The 22,998-nt window shown below is 35.0% G+C and overlaps 1 protein-coding gene across 15 annotated transcripts in view; it reads right to left on the bottom strand.

Annotated features, from left to right (window-relative positions):
• Positions 1–22,998, bottom strand: part of PPP1R9A (protein phosphatase 1 regulatory subunit 9A) — a 391,659-nt gene that overhangs the window by 112,797 nt on the left and 255,864 nt on the right. For all 15 annotated transcript variants that reach the window (XM_050782890.1, XM_050782887.1, XM_050782891.1 and 12 more), the window contains one exon: positions 20,626–20,730. In XM_050782890.1, coding sequence (XP_050638847.1) covers positions 20,626–20,730 — 105 coding nt within the window. The remainder of the gene's footprint in view (positions 1–20,625; positions 20,731–22,998) is intronic.

Here is a 22,998-nt window from a genome sequence, read left to right as displayed (position 1 = left end):
TCCAGAGTAGTTGCTTCTGTCATCTTAGGAGTAAACACAAAATCCACAATGGTGGATGATTTCCATGAATATGAAAATTCCCTCACTGCTCTCCACTGCATATAACACTTTATTATTCAAAATCACAAAACAAAAAGCTCTGATAAAAAGTGAAATTCTCAATTGCCCCTTGTACTATAGTGGCAACAAAAACAATGAAATAAGTAAAGTAAAAACATTTCAAGGTTTACTGCATTTCAAATGGAAATAATCTTAATATAAAAGAAACAAAAGCTTCCAAGCATAGAAATTACACATCCAGGTATATATCCAAATATAAACGTACATATCTATTAAAAAACTCATTTGTCATTCATTTCTATTTTCTTTTCTTTTGAGACAGGGTCTCCAGGCTGGAGTGCAGTGGTGCCATCATTGCTCACTGCAGCCTTGAACTCCTGGTCTCAAGCAACCCTCCTGTCTTGGCTCCCAAGTGTTGGGATTACAGATGTGAGTCACTGCGTCCAGTCTATATATATTTTTTAAATTTTTTATTTTTCATATTTTATTGGGGTATGGGTGGTGTTTGGTTACATGAGTAAGTCCTTTAGTGATCTGTGAGATTTTGGTGCACCCATCACCCAGCAGTATACACTGCACACTATTTGCAGTCTTCTATCCCTCGCCCCCACAACCTTCCCCCCAAGTCCCCAAAGTCCATTGTATCATCCTTATGCCTTTGCATCCTCATAGCTTAGCTCACACATATCAGTGAGAATATACAATGTTTGGTTTTCTGTTGCTGAGTTACTTCACTTAGTATAATAGTCTCCAATCTCATCCAGTTGCTGCAAATGCCATTAATTCATTCCTTTATATGGTTGGCTAGTATTCCATCATAGACACACATATATGTATATACATATGTACACACATATATACATATGTCCACACATGTATATACATGTATATGTATATACATACATATATACACACATAGACGTATATGCATGTATACATGTATATACATATACACATGTATATGTATATATACATACACATACCTATACATATGTATATACATATACATATGTCTATGATGGAATATATATATATTCTACATATGATAGAATGTATACATTCTATATATGATGGAACATGTATATATAGAATATATATGAACTCACATATATATGAACTATATGAACATATATGAATATATATGAACTCGTGTGATATATGTAGAATATATATCATATATATTCTGTGAATGTATATAGAATATATATAGAATACGTTTGTTGGTCATTTGTATATCTTCTTTTGAGAACTGTCTATTCATGTCCTTAGCCCACTTTTTGATGGGATTGTTTTTTTCTTGGTGATTTGAGATCGTTGTAGATTCTGGATATTTGTCCTATGCCAGATGTGTAGATGGCAAAGATTTTCTCCCACTCTGTGGGTTGTCTGTTTACTCTGCTGACTGTGACTTTGTGCAAAATCTCTTTAGTTCAATTAAGTTACAGCTATTTATCTTTGTTTTTATTGCATTTGCTTTTGGGTTCTTGGTCATGAAACCCAAAATTGCCTAAGCCAATGTCTAAAGGGTTTTTCCAATGTTATTTTCTAGAATTTTTATACTTTTGGCTCTTAGATTTAAGTCCCTAATCCATCTTGAGTTGATTTTTGTATAAGGTGAGAGATGAGGATCCAGTTTCATTCTCCTACAGGTGGCTAGCCAACCTATATCCCAGCACCATTTGTTGAAAAGGGTGTCCATTCCCCATTTTATGTTTTTCTTTGCTTTGTCGAAAATCAGTAGGCTTTAAGTATTTGAGTTTATTCCTGGGTTCTCTATTCTGTTCCGTTGGTCTATATGTCTATTTTTATACCAGTACCAAGCTGTTTTGGTGACTATGGCCTCATAGTATAGTCTGAAGTCAGGTAACGTGATGGTTCCAGATTTGTTCTTTTTGCTTAGTCTTGCTTTGGCTATATAGGTTCTTTTTTGGTTCCATATGAATTTTAGAATTGTTTTTTCCCAATTCCGTGAAGAATGATGGTGGTATTTTGACGGGAATTGCACTGAATATGTAGATTGCTTTTGGCAGTATGGTAATTTTCACAATATTGATTCTACCCATCAATGAGCATGGGATGTGTTTCCATTTGTTTGTGTCATCTACAATTTCTTTCAGCAGTGTTTTGTAGTTTCCCTTGTAGAGGTCTTTCCCCTTCTTGGTTAGGTATATTCCTAAAGTTTTTTTTTTTTTTTTTTTTTTTTTTTTTTTTTTTTTGCAGCTATTGTAAAAGGGGTTGAGTTCTTGATTTGATACTCCACTTTGTTGCTACTGGTATATAGAAGAGATACTGATATGTGTATATTAATTTTGTATCCAGAAACTTTGCTGAATTCTTTTATTAGTTCTAGGAGCTTTCTGGAGGAGTCTTTAGGGTTTTTGAAGTAAATGATCACATCATCAGCAAACAGTGACACTTTGACTCCCTCTTTACGGATTTGGATGCCCTTTATTTCCCCTCTCTGATTGTCCTGGCTAGGACTTCCAGTACTATGTTGAAGGGTAGAGGTGAGAGTGGGCATCCTTGTTTTGTTCCAGTTCTCAGAGGGAATGCTTTCAACTTTTCCCCATTGAGTATTATGAAGGCTGTGGGTTTGTCATAGATGGCTTTTATGTCGCTTGTATGCCGATGTTGCTGAGAGTTTTAATTGTAAAGGAATGCTGGAGTTTGTGGAATGCTTTTTCTGTATCTATTGAGATGATCTTGTAATTTTTGTTTTTAGTTCTGTTTATGTGGTGTATCACATCTATTCACTTGTGTATGTTAAACCATCCCTGCCTCCCTAGTATGGAACCCACTTGATCATGGTGGATTGGCTTTTTGATACATTGTTGGATTTGGATAGCTAGTATTTTGTTAAGAATTTTGGAATCTATGTTCATTAGAGATATTGGTCTGTAGCGTTCGTTTTTGGTTATGTCCTTTCCTGGTTTTGATATTAGGGTGATGCCGGCTTCATAGAATGATGAAGGGTTCACTCTTTCTCTATCTGGAATTGTGTCAATGGGATTGGTACCAATTCTTTGAATGTCTGATAGAATTCTGCTATGAATCTGTCTGGTCCTGGACGTTTCTTTGTTGGTAATTTTAAAATTACCATTTCAATCTTGCTGCTTGTTATTGGAGTGTTCAGGGTATCTAATTCTTCCTAATTTAAGCTAGGAGGGTTGTATCTTACAAGGAATTTATCCATCTCTTCTAGGTTTTCTGGTGTATGCACATAAAGTTGTTCATAGTAGCCTTGAATGATCTTTTGTATTTCTGTGGTGGCAGTTATAATAGCTCCCATTTTGTTTCTTATTGAGGTTATTTGGATTTTTCTCTCTTCTTTTCTTGGTTAATGTTGCTAATGGTCTATCAATTTTATTAATCTTTTGAAAGAACAAACTTTTCATTTATCTTTTGTATTTTTTTGTTTGTTTGTTTCAATTTCATTTAGTTCTGCTCTGATCTTGGTTATTTTCTTTCTTTCACTGGGTTTGGGTTTGGTTTGTTCTTGTTTCTCTAGTTCCCTGAGATGTGACCTTAGATTATCAGTTTGTGCTCTTTCAGTCTTTTTGATAGAGGTGTTTAGGGCCATGAACTTTCCTCTTAGCACCGCCTTTGCTGTATCCCAGAGGTTTTGATAAGTTGTGTCACTACTGTCATTCAGTTCGAAGAATTTTTAAATTTCCATCTTGATTTCATTTTTGATCCAATAATTATTCAGGAGCAGGTTATTTAATTTCCATATATTTGCATGGTTTTGAAGGTTTATTTTGGTTTCCAGCTTTATCATACTGTGGTTGGAAAGAGTGCTTGACATAATTTCAATTTTCTTAAATTAATTGAAGCTCGTTTTGTGGTCTATCATATGGTCTATCTTGGAGAAAGTTCCATGCACTGTTGAATAGAATGTATATTCTGTGGCTTTGGATGGAATGTTCTGTATATATCTGTTAAGTCTATTTGTTCCAAGGTATAGTTTAAGTCCACTATTTCTTTGTTGACTTTCTGTCTTGATGACCTGTCTAGCGCTGTCAGTGGAGTACGGAAGTCCCCCACTGTTATTGTGTGATTGTCTATCTTATTTCTTAAGTCTAGTAGTAATTGTTTTATAAATTTGGGAGCTACACTGTTAGGTGTGCAGCTCCCAAATATGTTTAGGATTGTGATATTTTCCTGTTGGATAAGGCCTTTTACCATTATATAATGTCCCTCTTTGTCTTTTTTTAACTGCTGTTGCTTTAAAGTTTGTTTTGTCTGATATAAGAATAGCTACTCCTTCTCATTTTTGGTGTCTATTTGCATGAAATGCCCTTTTCTGTCTCTTTAAGTTTATGTGAGTCTTTTTATGTGTTAGGTGAGTGAAGGCAGCAGATGGTTGGTGCATTCTTATCCATTCTGCTGTTGTGTTTCTATTAAGTGGAGCATTTAGGCCACTTACATTCAAAGTTAGTATTGAGATGTGAGGTACCATTCCATTCATCATGTTGTTTGTTGCCTGTGTACCCTGGCTTTTGTTTATTTTTTAACTTGTGTTTTTGCTTTATTGTTCCTGTGAGATTTCTGCTTTAATGACGTTTTGTTTTGATGTGTTTCCATGATTTGTTTCAAGATTTAGAGCTTCTTTTTGCAGTTCTTGTAGTGGTGGCTTGGTACTGGTGAATTCTCTCAGCATTTGTTTGTCTAAAAAAGACCGTATCTTTCCCTCATATTTGATGCTTAGTTTCACTGGATACAAAATTCTTGGGTGATCATTGTTTTGTTTGAGGAGGCTCAAGATTGGGCCCCAATCCCTTCTAGCTTGTACGGTTTCTGGTGAGAAGTCTGCCATTAATCTGATAGGTTTTCCCTTACAGGTTACCTGGTGCTTTTGTCTCACAGCTCTTAAGATTCTTTCCTCCATCTTAACTTTAGTTACCTGATGACAATGAGCCTAGGTGATAATCTTTTTGCAATGAATTTCCCAGGTGTTCTTTCTGTTTCTTGTATTTGGATGTCTAGGTCTCTAGCAAGGCCTGGGAAATTTTCTTCAATTATTCCCCCAAATATGTTGTCCAAACTTTTAGATTTGTCTTCTTCCTCAGGAATGCTGATTATTCTTAGGTTTGGTGGATTAACATAATAATCCCAGACTTCTTGGAGGCTTTGCTCATATTTTCTTATTCTTTTTTCTTTGTCTTTGTTGGATTGGGTTAATTCAAAGATCTTATCTTCGAGCTCTGAATTTCTTTCTTCTACTTGTTCAGTTCTATTGCTGAGATTTTCAAGAGCATTTTGCATTTCTATAAGTGTGTCCAATGTTTTGTGAAGTTTTGGGGTTTTTAAATTTATACTATCTATTATATTTAATATTTATCCCTTCCTTCTTGTATCGTTTTTTGGATTTCCTTGCATTGGGCTTTGCCTTTCTCTGGTGCCGCCCTAATTAGCTTAATAACTAACCTGAATTATTTTTCAGGTAAATCAGGGATTTCTTCTTGGTTTGGATCCATTGCTGGTGAACTACTGTGAATTTTTTCCGGGGGTCAGGGGGTGGTGTTAAAGAGCCTTGTTTTGTCATATTACCAGAGTTGGTTTTCTGGTTCCTTCTCATTTGGGTAGCCTCTGTCAGAGGAAAGGTCTAAGGCTGAAGGCTGTCGTTCAGATTCTTTTGTCCCATGGGGTGCTCCCTTGATGTAGTACTCTCCCCCTTTTCCTATGGGTATGGCTTCCTGACAGTGAAGTTATAGTTTTTGTTATCTGTCTTTTGGATCTAGCCACCCAGCAAATCCACCAGGCTCTGGGCTGGTACTGGCGGTTGTGTGCACAGAGTCCTGTGATGTGAACCATCTATGGGTCTCTCAGCCATGGATACCAGCAAAATATCTGGGGTCTCTCCCAGGTCCTGCAAGAGAAATCTGCTTCCTTCAGAGGGTCTGTGAGTCCTCTTGGGTTTTCTGACTATTCCTGCAGTCGTTCTGGAGCTAAAATTCATGATGAGAGCCTACACATGCTGCTCTGTCTGTCCAAGTCACAGCTGCAACTTAGTTCTGCCTCCTGTCTGCCATGATCCCAGCCTATATTTTCTTTTATGTATTTTAACCTTTTACAAAAAAGATAAATATTTAAGACCCTCAGATTAATTATTTTCTATTGTTATAATTCCTAGAAAACTGTGACCATCAGAAGTTATATGGTTCCCTGTCAAAGTCATTAAATCCATATGCTAGGGATAAAAGTAAAATGAATGCATAGTTATTGATCATGGGTAGCAGATACTTTCTTGAAAGCATTTAAAGTTTAATGTGAATGACACTGAAAAGCAAACATATAAATCATTGAAAATTTCTTCAAATTGAAACAAAATCTCTGTCTTATATCAAACTTTGCCAAATTGCTGACAGTACCAGAATGATTGTCTGGAGTTAAAAAAAATTCTAATCCTTTTTCCAGAGTTCACTCTTTCAAATGCTTTATAATTACAATGTCTTTTAAGTTTTGTTTTTTTGTTGTTTGTTTTTTAAGGCAAAAGGTTATAGAATATTTTAACTTTTATATATAGAAGGAAAATAGTTAAACCTCTCACCATCCTGGTCAATCTTTCCTAAATAGTCTCAGGTTTTTCAGGATTCTTAAGGTGGGTATGTAACATAAATTAAGTTATAGTGTGGTATAGCATTAATCTATCTGCCCGTTATCTGTCCGCCTGACCGACCATCCATCCACATCCATCCACCCACCCATCCATCCATCCATCCATCCATCCATCCATCCATCCATCCATCCAACTAGTTATTGATCCATCCATCCATCCATCCACCCATCCATCCATCCATCCATCCATCCAACTAGTTATTGATCCCTACTATGATAGGCTGCCTCTAACATAGACCCAAGTGATCCTTGACTCCTTATATTTAAGTCTGAATGTAATTATCTACCCTTGCATGTAGGCTGGACATATTAACTCACTTTTATCAAATAAAATACAGAGCTGACGGGATGTCATTTCAGATTTTAGGTTACAAAAAGATGGCAGATTGCATCTTGGGCACTCTCTTGCATCACTCTTTGGAGAAGCCAGTTTTCATGTGGTGAGAGGCCTGGCAGAGGGGCCCAAATGAGTTCACTGGGAAGTGGATCACAGAAACCATGAGGTAATAAAAGTTAGTTGTTTCAGGTCACTGAATTTTATAGTAACATGTTATACAACAATAGGTACATGAACTATTCCAGTGGTCAACAAGACAGGCAAGGTCCTGTTTATAGCTGTAGACTCAAGAAACATGAGTTTTCAAAAATTATGTTACAAATCCATGTTTGATAAAATCAGATGCAAAAAATTGTACATAAAATATTATTTTCTGGTAAAAAGTCAATAATAATATTTTAAATATAAAAGTACACAGTACCATAAAATCTTGAGATTGTTATTGAAATTCACATTGATTATATCTGCCTTTGTTAAAGAGACAGTCCTTTTCACATCACTATCACTATCAACGATAATCAATTTGTATAGTGCTTTTTAAGTTAATGATAGCTATTATCTCACATTTTAAAATTCAATTTTAGAGTTCAAACTATATATGTTAAAATTGATATTTAAGTTGTATAATCTGAGTAGTTTTGATAAATGTATACATAGCTGTGTAACAAACACAGTAATCACAATATAGAACATTTTCATCACCTCAAAAATGGTCCTTCCTTCTTGTTTGCAGACAATTCCCTCCCTTCATTTGTGATTCTGAGCAATCATACATCTGCTATTACCACAGTTTTGCATTTTCCAGAATTTTATACAAATGTATTCAAGCAGTATACAGGCTATTGGCTTCTGGCTTCTTTTACTCAGTATAATGGTTTTGAGAGTCATACATGGTATTGAAAGGATTGGCAGTTTGTTCCTTCATATCACTGAGAAATATTTCACTATATGGGATATAACATAATTTGTATATCCATTTATCAGTTAAAGAACACTTGAGCTGTTTCCAGTTTTTAGTTATTATGAAAAAGCTGCTATGAATATGCAAGTATGAGTCTTTATATAGATATATGTTTTTTATTGTTCTTGAGTAAATAGCTAGGTGTAGAATTGCTGGCTCGTATAAGTGTAAGTCTAACTTTGTAAAAACCTACCAGACTGTTCTGCAAAGTGGTTGTGCTATTTTGCATTCTGATCAGCAAATAAATGTGAACCTCGGTCTGTATGCTTGTCAATGCATAGTGGTATCAGTCTTTTTAATGTCGGCCTTTTTAACAGGTGTACAGTAGAACCTCATTGTGGATTTAATTTACCTGCCCCTAATAATTAATAACGTTAAGGAGCATTTCATGTTTAATGGTATATCTCCTTTGGTGAATGGTCTCTTTCAGTGATTTGCACATTTTAGTAGGATTTGCATGTTTAAAAACTCTGTTATATAGCTGACAATATAATCTTATTGAATTACGAGAGTTCTTTATCAGAAAATTGTTTTACAGATATTCATTCTGTGGCTTGTGTTTTCATTTTCTTAAGGGTATTTTGTAACAAATGTTTTAAATTTTGATGCAGTTTATCATTATTTCCTCTTACACTTTTTGCTTTTGTGCTCTAAAAAATCTTAAATTGTTAAATTACATTAAAAAATTTTTTTCATTCATTTAGAGGGTATATAAGCAGATTTGTTACATGGATATATTGCGTAGTGGTGGGGTTTGAGCCTCTAGTGTACTCATCACCTTAACAATGAACTTTGTGCCCAATAGGTAATTTTTCAACATTCACCCTCCTCCAGTTCTCCTCTTTTAGAGTTCCCAGTGTATATTACCTATAGTGTTTCCCTCTGTATGTCCGTGGATACCCATGTTTAGCTCCCATTTATTTTTTTTTTATTATTATTATTATTATACTTTAAGTTCTAGGGTACATGTGCATAATGTGCAGGTTTGTTACATACGTATACTTGTGCCATGTTGGTGTGCTGCACCCATCAACTCGTCAGCACCCATCAACTCGTCATTTATATCAGGTATAACTCCCAATGCAATCCCTCCCCCCTCCCCCCTCCCCATGATAGGCCCCGGTGTGTGATGGTCCCCTTCCCGAGTCCAGGTGATCTCATTGTTCAGTTCCCACCTATGAGTGAGAACATGCGGTGTTTGGTTTTCTGTTCTTGTCATAGTTTGCTGAGAATGATGGTTTCCAGCTGCATCCATGTCCCTACAAAGGACACAAACTCATCCTTTTTTATGGCTGCACAGTATTCCATGGTGTATATGTGCCACATTTTCTTAATCCAGTCTGTCACTGATGGACATTTGGGTTGATTCCAAGTCTTTGCTATTGTGAATAGTGCCGTAATAAACATACGTGTGCCCTCCCATTTATATATGAGAATATGAGGTGTTTGATTTTCTATTCCTGCGTTATTTCACTAAACTTAAAATTACAAAGATTTTTGACTGTTTTCTAGAAATCTTAGTGTTCTAGATGCTGCAATTAGGGTTGTGATCAGTTTTAAGTTAATTTTTATATATACTGTGAGATGAAGGTCAAGGCATTTTTTTGATTTTTTTGTTTTCATTTTGTTTTAAATGAGACTAATTTTTCCAGCACCATTTGTTGAGTTGACTATAATTTCCTCCACTGAATTACCTTGGTACCTTTATTTAAAAATCAATTCTTTATATCTGCGCAGGTCTGCACTGCAAATTTCTATTCTGATCCATTAATCTATATTACTATTCTTATACCTCAGCCAGACTGCCTTGATTAGTGATGTTTTTAGGCAGGGAAAGTCCTCCAAATTTTTTTTTTAATGATAACATCTACAAAATAATCTTCTAAAATTTTTACTAGGGTTATGTTTAATCTACAGACTAATTTAGGGGAAACTGAAATCTTAACAATATTGAATATTGTAATACATTGAACATGGTCTACTTCTTCCCCATTTAAGTTGTCTTTACATTCTGTCAGCAATATTTTGTTGTTTTAAGTGTGGAAGTCTGCAATATACTGTTAGATTTACCTTTAAGTATTTAATATTTTGGATGCTGTCATCAATGTAATTTTTCAATCTGAATTTTCAATTATTCATGTTGATAGTATATAGACTCTGATTTCTGCACGTCAACTTCATCTTCTGTAACATGACTGGACTGTGATCAGTTCAAGTAGCATCTTTTGTAGATACCTTAGGATTTTCTACATAGTCATCTGTGTATAAATGACAATGTTGCCTGCGAATAAAGAGTTTTACTCCCTCCTTTTCATTCCTTGGGCTTTCCATTAGTTATTACTGTCTCAGTGAACTAGCTATGGCCTCTGGTACAATCTTGAATGGAAGTGGTGAGGGTAGAGATATTTGCATTGTTCTTAATACCAAGAGAAAAGCATTACGTCTTTCACCATTAAGTATGTTATTAGTTGTAGGTTTCACTAAGATCCTATTTATCCCATTGAGGAAGTTCCTTTCCATTTCAAGTTTCCTGAGAACTTTTTAAAAAAATCTACATCTGTTGAGATGAACAAATGACTTTTATCTGTATCTTATTAGTATTAAAACTTCCATGGGTTGATTTATAAACATTAAATCAACCGTACATTCAAACAATAAATGTCACCTGGCTATTGGATTTATAACCCAATTTGGATTTCTGTATCTACATTCATGAAGAATATTGGTTTGTGATAGTTTGTATTTTAACATCTTTTAAAAATTATACTATCATAGCAACATTGGCTTCATAAAAGTAGTTGAGAAGTACACCATCTTCCATGTTCTGAAAGAGTGTATGTTGAATTGGTATTATTTCTCCATCTAATGCTTGCTAAGATTCACCAGTGAAACAATTTTCTTTTTAAGAGGATCTTAAATCTGAACTCATCTTCATGTATATGCATAAACAATTTTTTTCTTGAGTGAGCTTTGGTAATTTTTCATAGCACTGTCTTCCAAAAAATGTAAAACATTTAGTCTATCTTGTTGTAGTCACTGGCATAAAGTTCTTCATAATATTGGTTAATCCTTAAAATATCTGTGGAATATGTAATTACACCTTCTCATTCTAACTTGTGTCTTTGTTCTTTTTATATGAAACAAGTCTGACTAAAGATTTACCAACTTTATTTATCTTTTCAAAACTGACTTTTAAAATTCATTTTGTCTAATATCAATATAACCACACTAGTGCTCTTTTGATTAATGCTAGCATGATCATTTTTTTTCTATCCTGTTACTTTTAACCTATTTGAGACTTACTTTGTAAAAATCTAACATGACAATCTCTGCCTTTAAATTGGTCATTAGCCCATTTACATTTAAGATAATTCCTAATAAGTTTGGGTTTAAAGCTACTATTGTGCTGTTAGTTTTCTATACATCTCTTCACTTCTTGTTCCCCTATATTCTTTTTATTTTTTGCATTAAGTACTTTTATAATTATGTTTTATCCTTTTTGTATAACTCTTTACTGGTATAACGCTTTGCTGGGGTTTCTTCAGTGTTTGTTTATGTCTTATAGCATACCTCTTCAATTTATTTCAGTCTGTATCCAAGTAGTATAATACTATATCATGCACAGCATAATCGCCTTACAAAAGTATACTTCCATATTGTCATAAAAGCCAACATGCTATTGTTCTAAATTTTACTTCTCAATGTTATAAATCTCAAACAACACAGTCATGTCCTTTGTTTTAAAAAGTTAATAATCCTTTAAATAATTTTTTAAAAAATGAAGTAGCCTATATTTACCCATATAATTTCGATTTCTCCTCATTTCCTTGTGTAGGCCTAGAATTTCATTTTATATTATTTACATTATTAAAGACTTCCCTTAACATTTCTTATAATAACATCCTCCAGGTAATGAATTCTTTTAGCTTCTGTATAGAAGAAAGTCTTCATTTCATCTTCAATTTTGAAAGCTATTTTCTTGAGTATAAAATTCCAATTTTTCTTTCAAAACTTTTAAATTATTACTCACTTTCCTTGGTGATGTATTATTTCTACTGCAAAGTCTACTCTATTCTTATCTTTGGTTCACTGTACACAATATGTCTTTCTTCTCAGAAGGCTTTTATAATTTTCTTCTTTACTACTGATTTCAAGTACTTTGATTATGATGTCTCTTCATGTAGTTTTCATTATATTCCTTCTGTTTGGGATTTCTAGAATGTCTTGGATCTCTGATATTATAAATCTTAAAAATTTAATCAAATTTGAAAAATTTTCAGCCATTATCTCTTCAGTTATCTTTTCTAGCACTTCTCTCATCCCAATCCTTTGAGATTCCAAAAGTGTATATTAGTAGCTTATAATTATGCCACAGCCTCTTGAAGTTCTGTTCATCCTTTCCTGTCTTTTATTTCTGTGTTTAAATTCTGATACTTTCTATTGTAGTATGTCTTAAAATTAACTAATTTTTCCTTCTGCATATTTGAATCTGTTATCCCATCCAATGTACATTTCATAACACATATGTTTCATTTTAGAAGTTGGAGTGGGACCTTCTTTTTATCTTTTGTGTATCTACTTATCATACTCCGCCCTTTTGCTACCTTATTGTATTTCTGAAATCTAATTATAATAACTATTTTAATGCTTTCATCTACTGCTTTTATTTCTAACATTGCTGGATCTGTTTCAGTTAATTTCTCCACTGACTGTGGCTCATATTTTCCTCACTCTTTGCATGCCCAGAAATTGTTGATCGCATGCCAGATATAAAGATATTTTTTGTAATACAATAAGTATTCTTGAGTATTCCTCTGGGACAATTAAGATACTAAAAAACAAATCTTTTTGAGGCTTGCTTTTAAGGTTTTTGAATGTGGGATCAGAGCTACATTTAGTTTAAGGGTAACTTGTACTAATTTTTTAAATTTTTTATTGATATAAACATTTGTACATATTTATGGGATAAAAGTGACATTTTCTTACATGCTATACTGTGTAATGAACAAATCAGGGTATTTGGAGTGTTCATTACGTCTACTATTTATCATTTCTACGTGCTGGGAACATTTCAAGTGCTCCGTTCTAGCTATTTTGTAATATACATAGGTTGTTATTAACTATGACCACCCTATTCTGCTACTGAACATTAAAACTTATTCCTTCTAGGGAACTGTATTTTCGCACATTTTAACTAGCCTCTCTTCATCCGCCCACCCACACCCCCACACTCTTCCCAGCCTCTGGTAACTATCATTTTACTCTCTACCTCCACAAGATCAACATTTTTAGCTCCCATATAGGACTGAGAACATGTCATAGTTGTCTTTCTATGTCTGGCTTATTTCAGTTAACATAATGACCTCCAGTTCCCATCCATGTTGCTACAAATGACATGATTTCTCCCTTTTTTATGGCAAAATAGTATTTCACTGTGTATATATAACATTTTAAAAAATCCATTCATCCTTTGATGGACACTTAGGTAGGTTGATTCCATATCACTGCTATTGTGAATAGTGCTGCAATAAACACTGCGATGCTGCCATCTCTTTGATACACTGATTTCTTTTCTTTAAATAAATACTTAGTAGCAGGCCTCATGGATCATTTGGTAGTTCTATTTTTAGTTTTTTGAGAAAACTCCTTACTGTTTTCCCTAATGACTGTATTAATTTATATCCCCAGCAGTGGTGTGTAAGAGTTTCTTTTTCTCCACATCCTTGTCAGCACCTGTTACCTTTTGTCTCTTTAATAACAGCCATTCTAATTGGGGTAAGCAGATATCTTATTATAGTTTTATTTTGCATTTCTCTGATGATTAGTGATATTGAGCCTCTTCGCATATATCAGCCATTTCTAGGTCTTATTTTGAGAAATGTCTATTCATATCCTTTGGCCACTTTTTAATGAGATTATTTTTGTTTGTTTTTTTTAACTGTTGCATTGTTTGAGTTCCTTTAATAGTCTAGATATTGGAATCTTATTGAATAGTTTATTAATATTTTCTCCCATTCAACAGGCCGTCTCTTCACTCTGTTGTTTCCTTTGCTGTGCAGAAGTCTTTTAGATTAATATAGTCCCGTTTATCTATTTTTTTTTATTGCCTGTGCTTCTGAGGTCTTAGCCATAAAGTATTTGCCTATACCAATGTCCTGAAGTGTTTCCTCTAAGCTTCCTTCTAAGTTGTTTTGCTGATGTGGGGCTTACATTTCAGTCTTTAATCCATATTGAGTTGATTTTTATATATAGTGAGGGATAAGGGTCCAGTTTCATTCTCCTACAAATAGATAAGCAATTTTCCTAGCACGATTTATTGAAGAGGGTGCCCTTTCCCCAATGTATGTTCTTGGTGTCTTTGTCAAAAATCAGTTGGCCATAAAGGTGTGAATTTGTTTCTGGGTCCTCCATTCTGTTTTATTGGTCTATGTTTCTGTTTTTATACCAATATCTTGCTGTTCTGGTTACTACAGCCTTGTGATACATTTTGAAGTCAGGTAATGTGATGCCTCCAACTTTGTTCTTTTTGCACAGAATCACTTTGGTATTTGAGCCCTATTTGGTTTCTTACCAATAGATCCTATTAGGATCTTTTTTTTTTTTTTTTTTTTTTTTCTATTTCTGTGAAAAATGACATTGATATTTAGACAGGGATTATACTGAATCAGCAGACTGCTCTGGGGAGTGTGGTCATTTTAACAATGTTAATTATTCTGATCTATGAGCATGGGCGCTTTGTTTTGTTTGTGTCCTCTTCAATTTCTTTCATCAGTGTTTGTAGTTTTCCTTGTGGAGGTCTTTCATCTCCTTGGTTACATTTATTCCTAGGTATTTTTTTTTTAACTATTGTAAATGTGGTTGCCTTCTTGTGTTCTTTCTCAGCTAGTTCATTATTTTTGTATAGAAACACCACTTATTTTTTGTATGCTAATTTTGTAACCTGTGACTGACTTTGCTGAATTTGTTTTATCAGATCTAAGAGTTTTTTGGTGGAGTCTTCAAATTTTTCTAGATATAAGATCACATCATCTGAAAAGAGGGACTATTTGACATCCTCTTTTCTGATTCAGACACCTTTTATTTCTTTCTCTTGCCTGATTACTCTGGCTAGGACTTCCAGTACTATGTTGAATAGGAATAGTGAAAGTAGGCATTCTTGTCTTGTTCCAGCTCTTAGAGAAAAGGCTTTCAGCTTTTCCCCACTCAATACAATGTTAGCTGTGAGTTTGTCATATATGGCCTTTATTATGTTGAGGTATTGATATGGTTTGGCTGTGTCCCCACCCAAATCTCATCTTCAATTGTTACTCCCACAATTCCCACATGTCATGGGAAGAACCTGGTGGGAAGTTATTGAATTATGGGGACAGGTCTTTCCCGTGCTGTTCTTGTGATAGTGAATGGGTTTCACGAGATATGATGGTTTTAAAAATGGGAGTTTCCCTACACAAGCTCTCTCTCTCTGCCTGCTGTCATCCATGTAAGATGTGACTTGCTCCTCCTTGCCTTCCACCATGATTGTGAGGCCTCCCCAGCCACATGGAACTGTAAGTTGACTAGATCTCTTTCTTTTGTAAAATGCCCAGTCTCAGGTATGTCTTTATCAGCAGCGTGAAAATGGACTAATACAGGTTTGTCCCTTCTATGTATGGTTTGTTGAGGGTTTTTGTCACGAAGGGATTCTGAATTTTATCAAATGCTTTTTCTGCATCGACTGAGATGATCATATGGTTTCTGTCCTTCATTCTGTTGATGTGATGTAGCACATTTTATTGATTTGCATATGTTGAGCCATTCTTGTATCCCTAGGATAAATCCCACTTAATCATGGTGTATTATCTTTTTGATGTACTGTTGGACTTGGTTTGCTAGTATTTCACTGAGGATTTTTGCCTCTGTGTTCACTGGGAATATTGGCCTGCAGTTTTCTTTTTGGTTGTGTCCTTATCTCCTTTTGGTATCAGGGTAATGCTTGTCTCATAGAAAGAATCAGGGAGAAGACCCTCTGCTTCAATTTTTTGGAATAGTTTGAGAAGAACTGGTATTAGTTCTTGTTTGAAAGTTTGCTAGAATTTGGCATTTAAGCCATTCGGTCCTGGACTTTGCTTTTTTGGGAGAATTTTTATTACTGATACAATCTTGTTACTTATTATTGATCTGTTCTAGTTTTCTATTTCTTCCTGATTCAATCTTGGTAGGCTACATATATGTATCCAGAAATTTATCCAGTTTGTCTAAGTTTTCTAGTTTGTTTACTTTGCTTTATTTTTAACAATTCTTCCTTTAGCTTATCTATCTTCTCATAAATTTTAGTTATATACAGCAAGAAGCAGCTAGTGACACTTTCAACAATGGCTTAAAATCTTATGAGTTAAACGTCCCAGTGAATATTCTACTTTCCATATTACTAGAGGTAACTTTTGTTAAATTTTCTGTCATTACAAAATGAAGATCATCTTTCTTCTTCAAATTTTCTTTCTTTGTTTTTTTGAAATGGAGCTTCATTCTTGTTGCTCAGGCTGGAGTGCAATGGCGTGATCTCGGCTCACTGCAACCTCTGACTCCTAGGTTCCAGTGATTCTCCTGCCTCAGCCTCCCAAGTAGCTGGGATTATAGGCATGTGCCACCACGCCTGGCTAATTTTGTGTATTTTTAGTAGAGATGGGATTTTACCATGTTGGCCAGGTCGAACTCCCGACCTCAGATGATCCACCTGCCTCGGCTTCCCAAAATGCTGGGATTCCAGGTGTGAGCTACTGCGCCCAGCCCAATTTTCAATAACATTTATAGTTTTCTTCTTTAAGCCCTCACCAGCCTCCTCCTCACAGGCTATCAGTTTTCTCCCAGCAATCACTGTAAGATCTCTTTGGCTTTTACTAATACTCTCCTCATAGTCCTTCCAGCCTCACTAACAGTCCAGTCCCAAAGCTACTCCCACATTTTCAGTTTTTGTTAAACTGCAGCCCATGTTCAGGTACCAAAATATGTGTAAGTTGTAGATGCTGATACAAATTACCCCAAAACTTATAAACGCTTATTATCTTCCATAGTTTCTGTGAGTCAAGAATTCAAGGGAGGCTTGTTTGTTCAATTGTGGCTTGATGATTCTCACAAAATTCAACCAGTTGTTAGCTGAGGCTGCAGGCATCTGAATGCTTCACTAAGGCTGGAAGATCTTCAAAGGTGCCTCCCCACATGGCTGGTTAAGTTAGTGCTGGCTGCTGGCAGGCTCAACGTCTTCCCTGTGTAGGCATCTTCAAAAGGGTAGTTGAAAGCATTCTTGATATGGCAGCTACATTTCCCTAAAATTGGTGATCCGACAGAGCAGGGTGAAAGCTACAGTGCCTTTTATAACTTAGCCTCAAAAGTCACAGATCATTACTTTCATATTCAAATTATCATACAGACTAGACAGGAATCAATACAGTAGAAAACCCAAAAGAGAGTCAATAACCAGGAGGAGAGGATCAGAAGAGGATCAGTAAATGAATGCTATGGAGAAAACATGGTAATTGGGATAGAGTGAATTGGAGTTTGGACAACATAAATATGAGAAAAGCTCATTCATTGAAGAACTGATATTTGAACTGAGACTTGATAAGGTGGAAGCAGCCAATTGCATGTCATGTGATACAGAGTTTTTTTGGGGGGAGGGAGTAAAGCAGGGAAGAGGGGCAGAAGACAGGGAATGGCATAAATAAAGGATAATACTTGGAGTATATTAAATTTGATGTGCCTTTTGGAATGTCATATGAAGAAGTCAAGTAGGAAGCTGGATATACTATTCTTAAGCTCTGGGCAGAGAGAATGGAGTTAGAAATAAAAACAGAAAATTGAGAATAAAGCATAGAACAGTTAAAATAGCCCATGCCTGAAAAAACAACATGGTAATCTGGAAGAGAAAATTTAAGAAACTCTTATAGCATACTAGCAAAAAGTCAAACAGATGGAGATCCTGAGAGAAAATAAGATTCTAGAGAATATGCCCAGAAAATCTAAGCCCCACTTAATATTGGTTTGAGAAGAGAGGCCAAAGACAATGCAAAAGAAATAAAGCAAATAACCAAAGCATAATAGAAAATTTCCCAAACCCAAGTCTTCAGACTGAATCCCAAGCAGAATTTCACAAAACCAAATAAACACAGATCTAGTTACAGCCTGATAAAAATTACAAAAACCCAATTATAAGAGAAAAAAATCCAAAAGAGGGGGTAAAAAAGAAAATACTATAAAGGATTACAAATCATATGAACATGAAACTTTTCATTACCGATTGTAAATATTAATAGACAATGAAGGTAATTGGAAATTAAAGCAATCAGATTCCACCATACATCTATTTGAATAGTCAAAATCCAAAACACTGACAACAAATGCTGGCAAGGATATGGAGCAATAGGAACTCTCACTCATTACTGATGGGAATACAAGATGGTACAGCCAGTTTGAAGATGGATTGGTGGTTTCTTACAAAACTAAACATACACTTACCACATGATACAGCAATTATGCTCCATGCTTGGTATTTACCCAGTAGAACAGAAAACTTATGTCCACACAAAAACCTGCACATGGGGCTGGGTGCAGTGGCTCACACCTGTGATCCTAGCACTTTGGGAGGCTGAGGCGGGCGGATTACCTGAGGTCAGGAGTTCAAGAGCAGCCTGGCCAATAGGGCAAAACTCCATCTCTACTAAAAATACAAAAATTAGCTGGGCGTGGTGGCGGATGCCTGTAATCCAGCTACTTGGGAGGCTGAGGCAGGAGAATTGCTTGAACCCAGGAGGCAGAGATTGTAGTGAGTGAAGATGGCACCAGCGCACTCCAGCCTGGGTAACAGAGCAAGACTGTCTCAAAAAACAACAACAAAAAACAAAACAAACAAACAAACAAACAAAAAACCCCTGCACGTGGAAGTTTATACAGGTTGAGCATCCCACATCAAAATATCTGAAATCCAAAATGTTCAGAACACTCAAAACTTTTTGAGCACTGACACGACACTCAAAGGAAGTACTCATTGGAGCATTTCAGATTTTGAATTTTCACATTAGGGATGTTCAGCTATTAAGTATATATTGCAGATACTTTAATATGCCAAAAAAAAATCTGAAATCAGAAACATTTCTGGTTCCAAGCATTTAACATAAGGGATACTCAGTCTGTACTAGAGTTAAGCAGAACAAGGTCAATTTCTTTTTCCATGATAGCCCTTCATGTATTTGAAAACTATAATTATGTCCTTCCGTGAGGGTAATGGTGAACAAAGCAGACTGAAGAAGCGAGAATGTGAAATCAGACAGACCAGTTAAGAAGACATTTGAAGACTTCTGAAATCTGTACAAGGCGAAAATAATAACACAAGATTATGCAGTCAACAGAGGGAAAAAAAGGCATGGCTATGGTTTCATGTAACTACAAATTCTTTTCCAACTGAGAAATGTTCTTATGAGTTGAATGTATATCTTACCTATTTCATTTTAAAATTTACTTTAAAGTCTAATGGACAGCTTCAAAACCAAGTTCTATATTGACATGGGAAAGTGCTCTTAAGAACACACAGTGATCTTCAAAATAACAATCACATTTACTGAATGGGCCCACCCACACAACTCAGAGAGCACCACGCAGTTTTGCAATTATTTTACACACTTTTCTCAGGACTGTGGATATTCTAGAAACATCAACATAGCACCCACAGAAGTAGTTTAGGTAATATTCCTTAAGGCATCCCTTTAGCATTAGAAGATGATTTACAGTTGAAAAAGCCTAACGTCTAAAACTTAAATTCATGCTTCAGCAAAGTAAGACATACTGCAATAATATCCTAATGTTACTGTCTATATAGCAATGTTAACTCGTTAATGTTTTCAGAGTATTTAGCAGTTTCATTTTGATAATGAGAACACCCAACCATTTTCATCATTACACATACTAAATAATGTTTCCTTAATGTTTCTTCCACAAGAGGTATGGAAAACTATATGATATAAGCAATACTTAAGTAAGTAACCTATAAGCAAAAAAATACCTGATTTCAAACCTTGACTTCAATTAGCTCTAACCTGCTTTCTTACTTGTTTTCCAATATACAATATTCACAATCCCAAGGTTGAATATAAATTTCAAGGTCCAAAAAAAAATTGCACCCTAAGTGCATTAAGTTGGAAACGTTATAATTCATCAAACATTGGTCATGGCTGATTCCTTAAAATAATATATACATTTAAAAAATATACTTACCTTTATTCAACCTGATTATCTAAAAAACATATAACATTGACCATATGTATAATCATTTCAAGTATTGTATAACTGTGTTCCTTAAAAAGATTTGGGACCTAATTCATATTTATTGAGGTTATAACTAGAAATTATATCTTCCTGGAAAACATAGTATTTTAGAAAGATATGAAGACAAGCACTTGCACTTGTCTTCATATCTTTCTAAAATACTATGATTTGTAATTTTAAATTCCATTTTCATGAACTAATTATAATAAAGGTGAAAATATTTAAAACTAAAAGCAAAGTTTTACTATTCAGGTAAAATTGTCATTGTAATTACATTTATTTGCAGGTTAAAGTTTAGAAAATTAAAATTCAACTAAAGTAACAACATGGTGTATATTAGAAGACACATATTTACCTGACATTGCCCTTGGTGTTTCTGAGAACTGTTGCTGCAAAATTCTGTGTCACACCCACCAAGCTGATTCCATCCACTTCTACAATCTGGTCATTGACTTGTATTCTTTAGAAAGAGGAAAAAAATTACCCACAATTAATTTATGTAATAATCATTTCCAACAAATCAGTTGACGAAATATGTGATTTTTAAGATACTCTTTTTGATCCAAAATCTATATTTTACATACAGTCAGTCTTGCTTTCTGTTATCAGTGGGTTCCACATCTGTAGATTCAACAAATTGTGGATATAAAATATTTTGAAAAAATAAAAAAAGTAGTACAATAAAAAGTACAAATTTAAAAACTTAACTATACAGCATTTGCATTGTATTACATATAAGTAATCCAGAGACGATTTAAACTATTTGAAAGGATGTGCAGAGGTTATGTGTAAATACTATCTCTATACTATACTATAAGAGACTTGAGCATCCACAGATTTTGGTATCCACTGAGGTCTTACAAAGAATCACCTGTGAATTCCCAGGGATGACTACAGAAGCTCCAGATCTTAGTCAAACACTTAATGTTTTAAAAAGACTATTTCCATTAAAAACTGGGCAAAAAACATGAACAGACATTTCTCAAAAGAAGACATACAAATGGCCAACAAACTTAAAAAAATGCTCCACTTCACTAATCATCAGAGAAACGCAAATCAAAACCGCAGTGAGTTACCATCTCACACCATTCAGAATGGCTATTACTAAAATGTTAAAAAAAACAACAACAACAGATGCTGGGGAGAATGTGGAGAAAAGGGAATGTTTATCCACTATTGGTAGGAATATAAAGTAGTTCAGCCACTGTGGAAAGCAGTTTAAAGATTTCTCAAAGAACTTAAAACAGAACTACCATGTGATCCAGCAATCCCATTACTGGGTATATATTCAAAAGAAAACAAATCTTTCTACCAAAGTGATACATGCATGTTCACTGCAGCACTGTTCACAACAGCAAAGACATGGAATCAACCTAGATGTCCACGAATGGTGGATGAGATAAAGAAACTGTGGTAGATATACACTATGGAATACTATGTAGCCATAAAAAAAGAATGAAATCACACCCTTTACAGCAACATGGATGAATTTGGAGGCCATTATCCTACGCAAACTAACACAGGAACAGAAAACCAAACACTGCACATTCTCACTTATAAGTGCAAGCTAAACATTGGGAACTCATGGACATAAAGACAGCAACAACGGAAACTGGGGAGTACTAGAGGGGAAAGGAAGAGAGGGAGGGGAGCAAGGGCTGAGAAACTAAATATTGGGTACTATGCCTGGTACCTGGGTGACAGGATCATTCACACCCCAAACCTCAGCCTCACTCAATATACCCAGGTAATAAATCTGCACATATACCCTGTGAATCAAAATATAAATCAAAAAATAAAAATAGAGACTGTTTTAAAGGACAGAAACAAGTAATACTAAATGGAGACATTCGGTTTACCAAACATCCATATTCCTATCACAAAAAGTGATAACTGCACATGACATATTTACATATTTATATCATTTTTGTCCTCAATAGCTGTACATAAAACATAAGAGATCCAGTTGAAATATGCTTTGGGCCTAATACCTAGTCTCACAACACATCTATCTTCCCTAAGGAAAAACTTAACCAGGAATTACAGGGAATCCTTCCCATTCAAGGTGTACACTTCAAATATGTAATGCTCATTCATGTGCGTGTGTATACTTACATATACATACAAGTGTTTGTGTGTGTGTTCATACTTATGTTTATGAGCAGTGTATGTATTGATACTGTTTACTGTATAATACTTTTACATTTCTATATATAGTTTGTATATATCACTTTTATTCTTCATAACGAAATACTTCAAACATGAGAAATGTAGTGAAATAGATAATAAACTTTCATGTACCCAATACCCACCTTTATTAAATCCTAGCATTGTGCTATATTTGAGTCATATTTTTTCTTTTTTTTGTTTTTGTTTTTGTTTTGAGACAGTGTCTCCCTCTGTCACCTAGACTGAAGTGCAGTGGCGTGATCTTGGCTCACTACAACCTCTGCCTCCCGGGTCCAAGAGTCTCCTGCCTCAGCCGCCTGAGGAGCTGGGATTACAGGTGTGCACCACCAAGCCCGGCTAATGTTTTTTCTATTTTTAGTAGAGATGGGGTTTCATCATGTTGGTCAGGCTGGTCTTGAACTCCTGACCTCGTGATCTTCCCGCCTTGGCCTCCCAAAATGCTGGGATTACAGGTGTGAGCCACCACGGCCGGCCCGAATCATATTTTTTCTAAAGAAACACATTACAGAAAAGACGAAGTCCATTTATTATTTGTCTC

Source organism: Macaca thibetana, chromosome 3 (genome assembly GCF_024542745.1).
Source record: "Macaca thibetana thibetana isolate TM-01 chromosome 3, ASM2454274v1, whole genome shotgun sequence".
Taxonomy (NCBI): domain Eukaryota; kingdom Metazoa; phylum Chordata; class Mammalia; order Primates; family Cercopithecidae; genus Macaca; species Macaca thibetana.
Note: the sequence above shows the minus strand (reverse complement) of the source record. Positions and strands in the feature narration are given on the sequence as shown.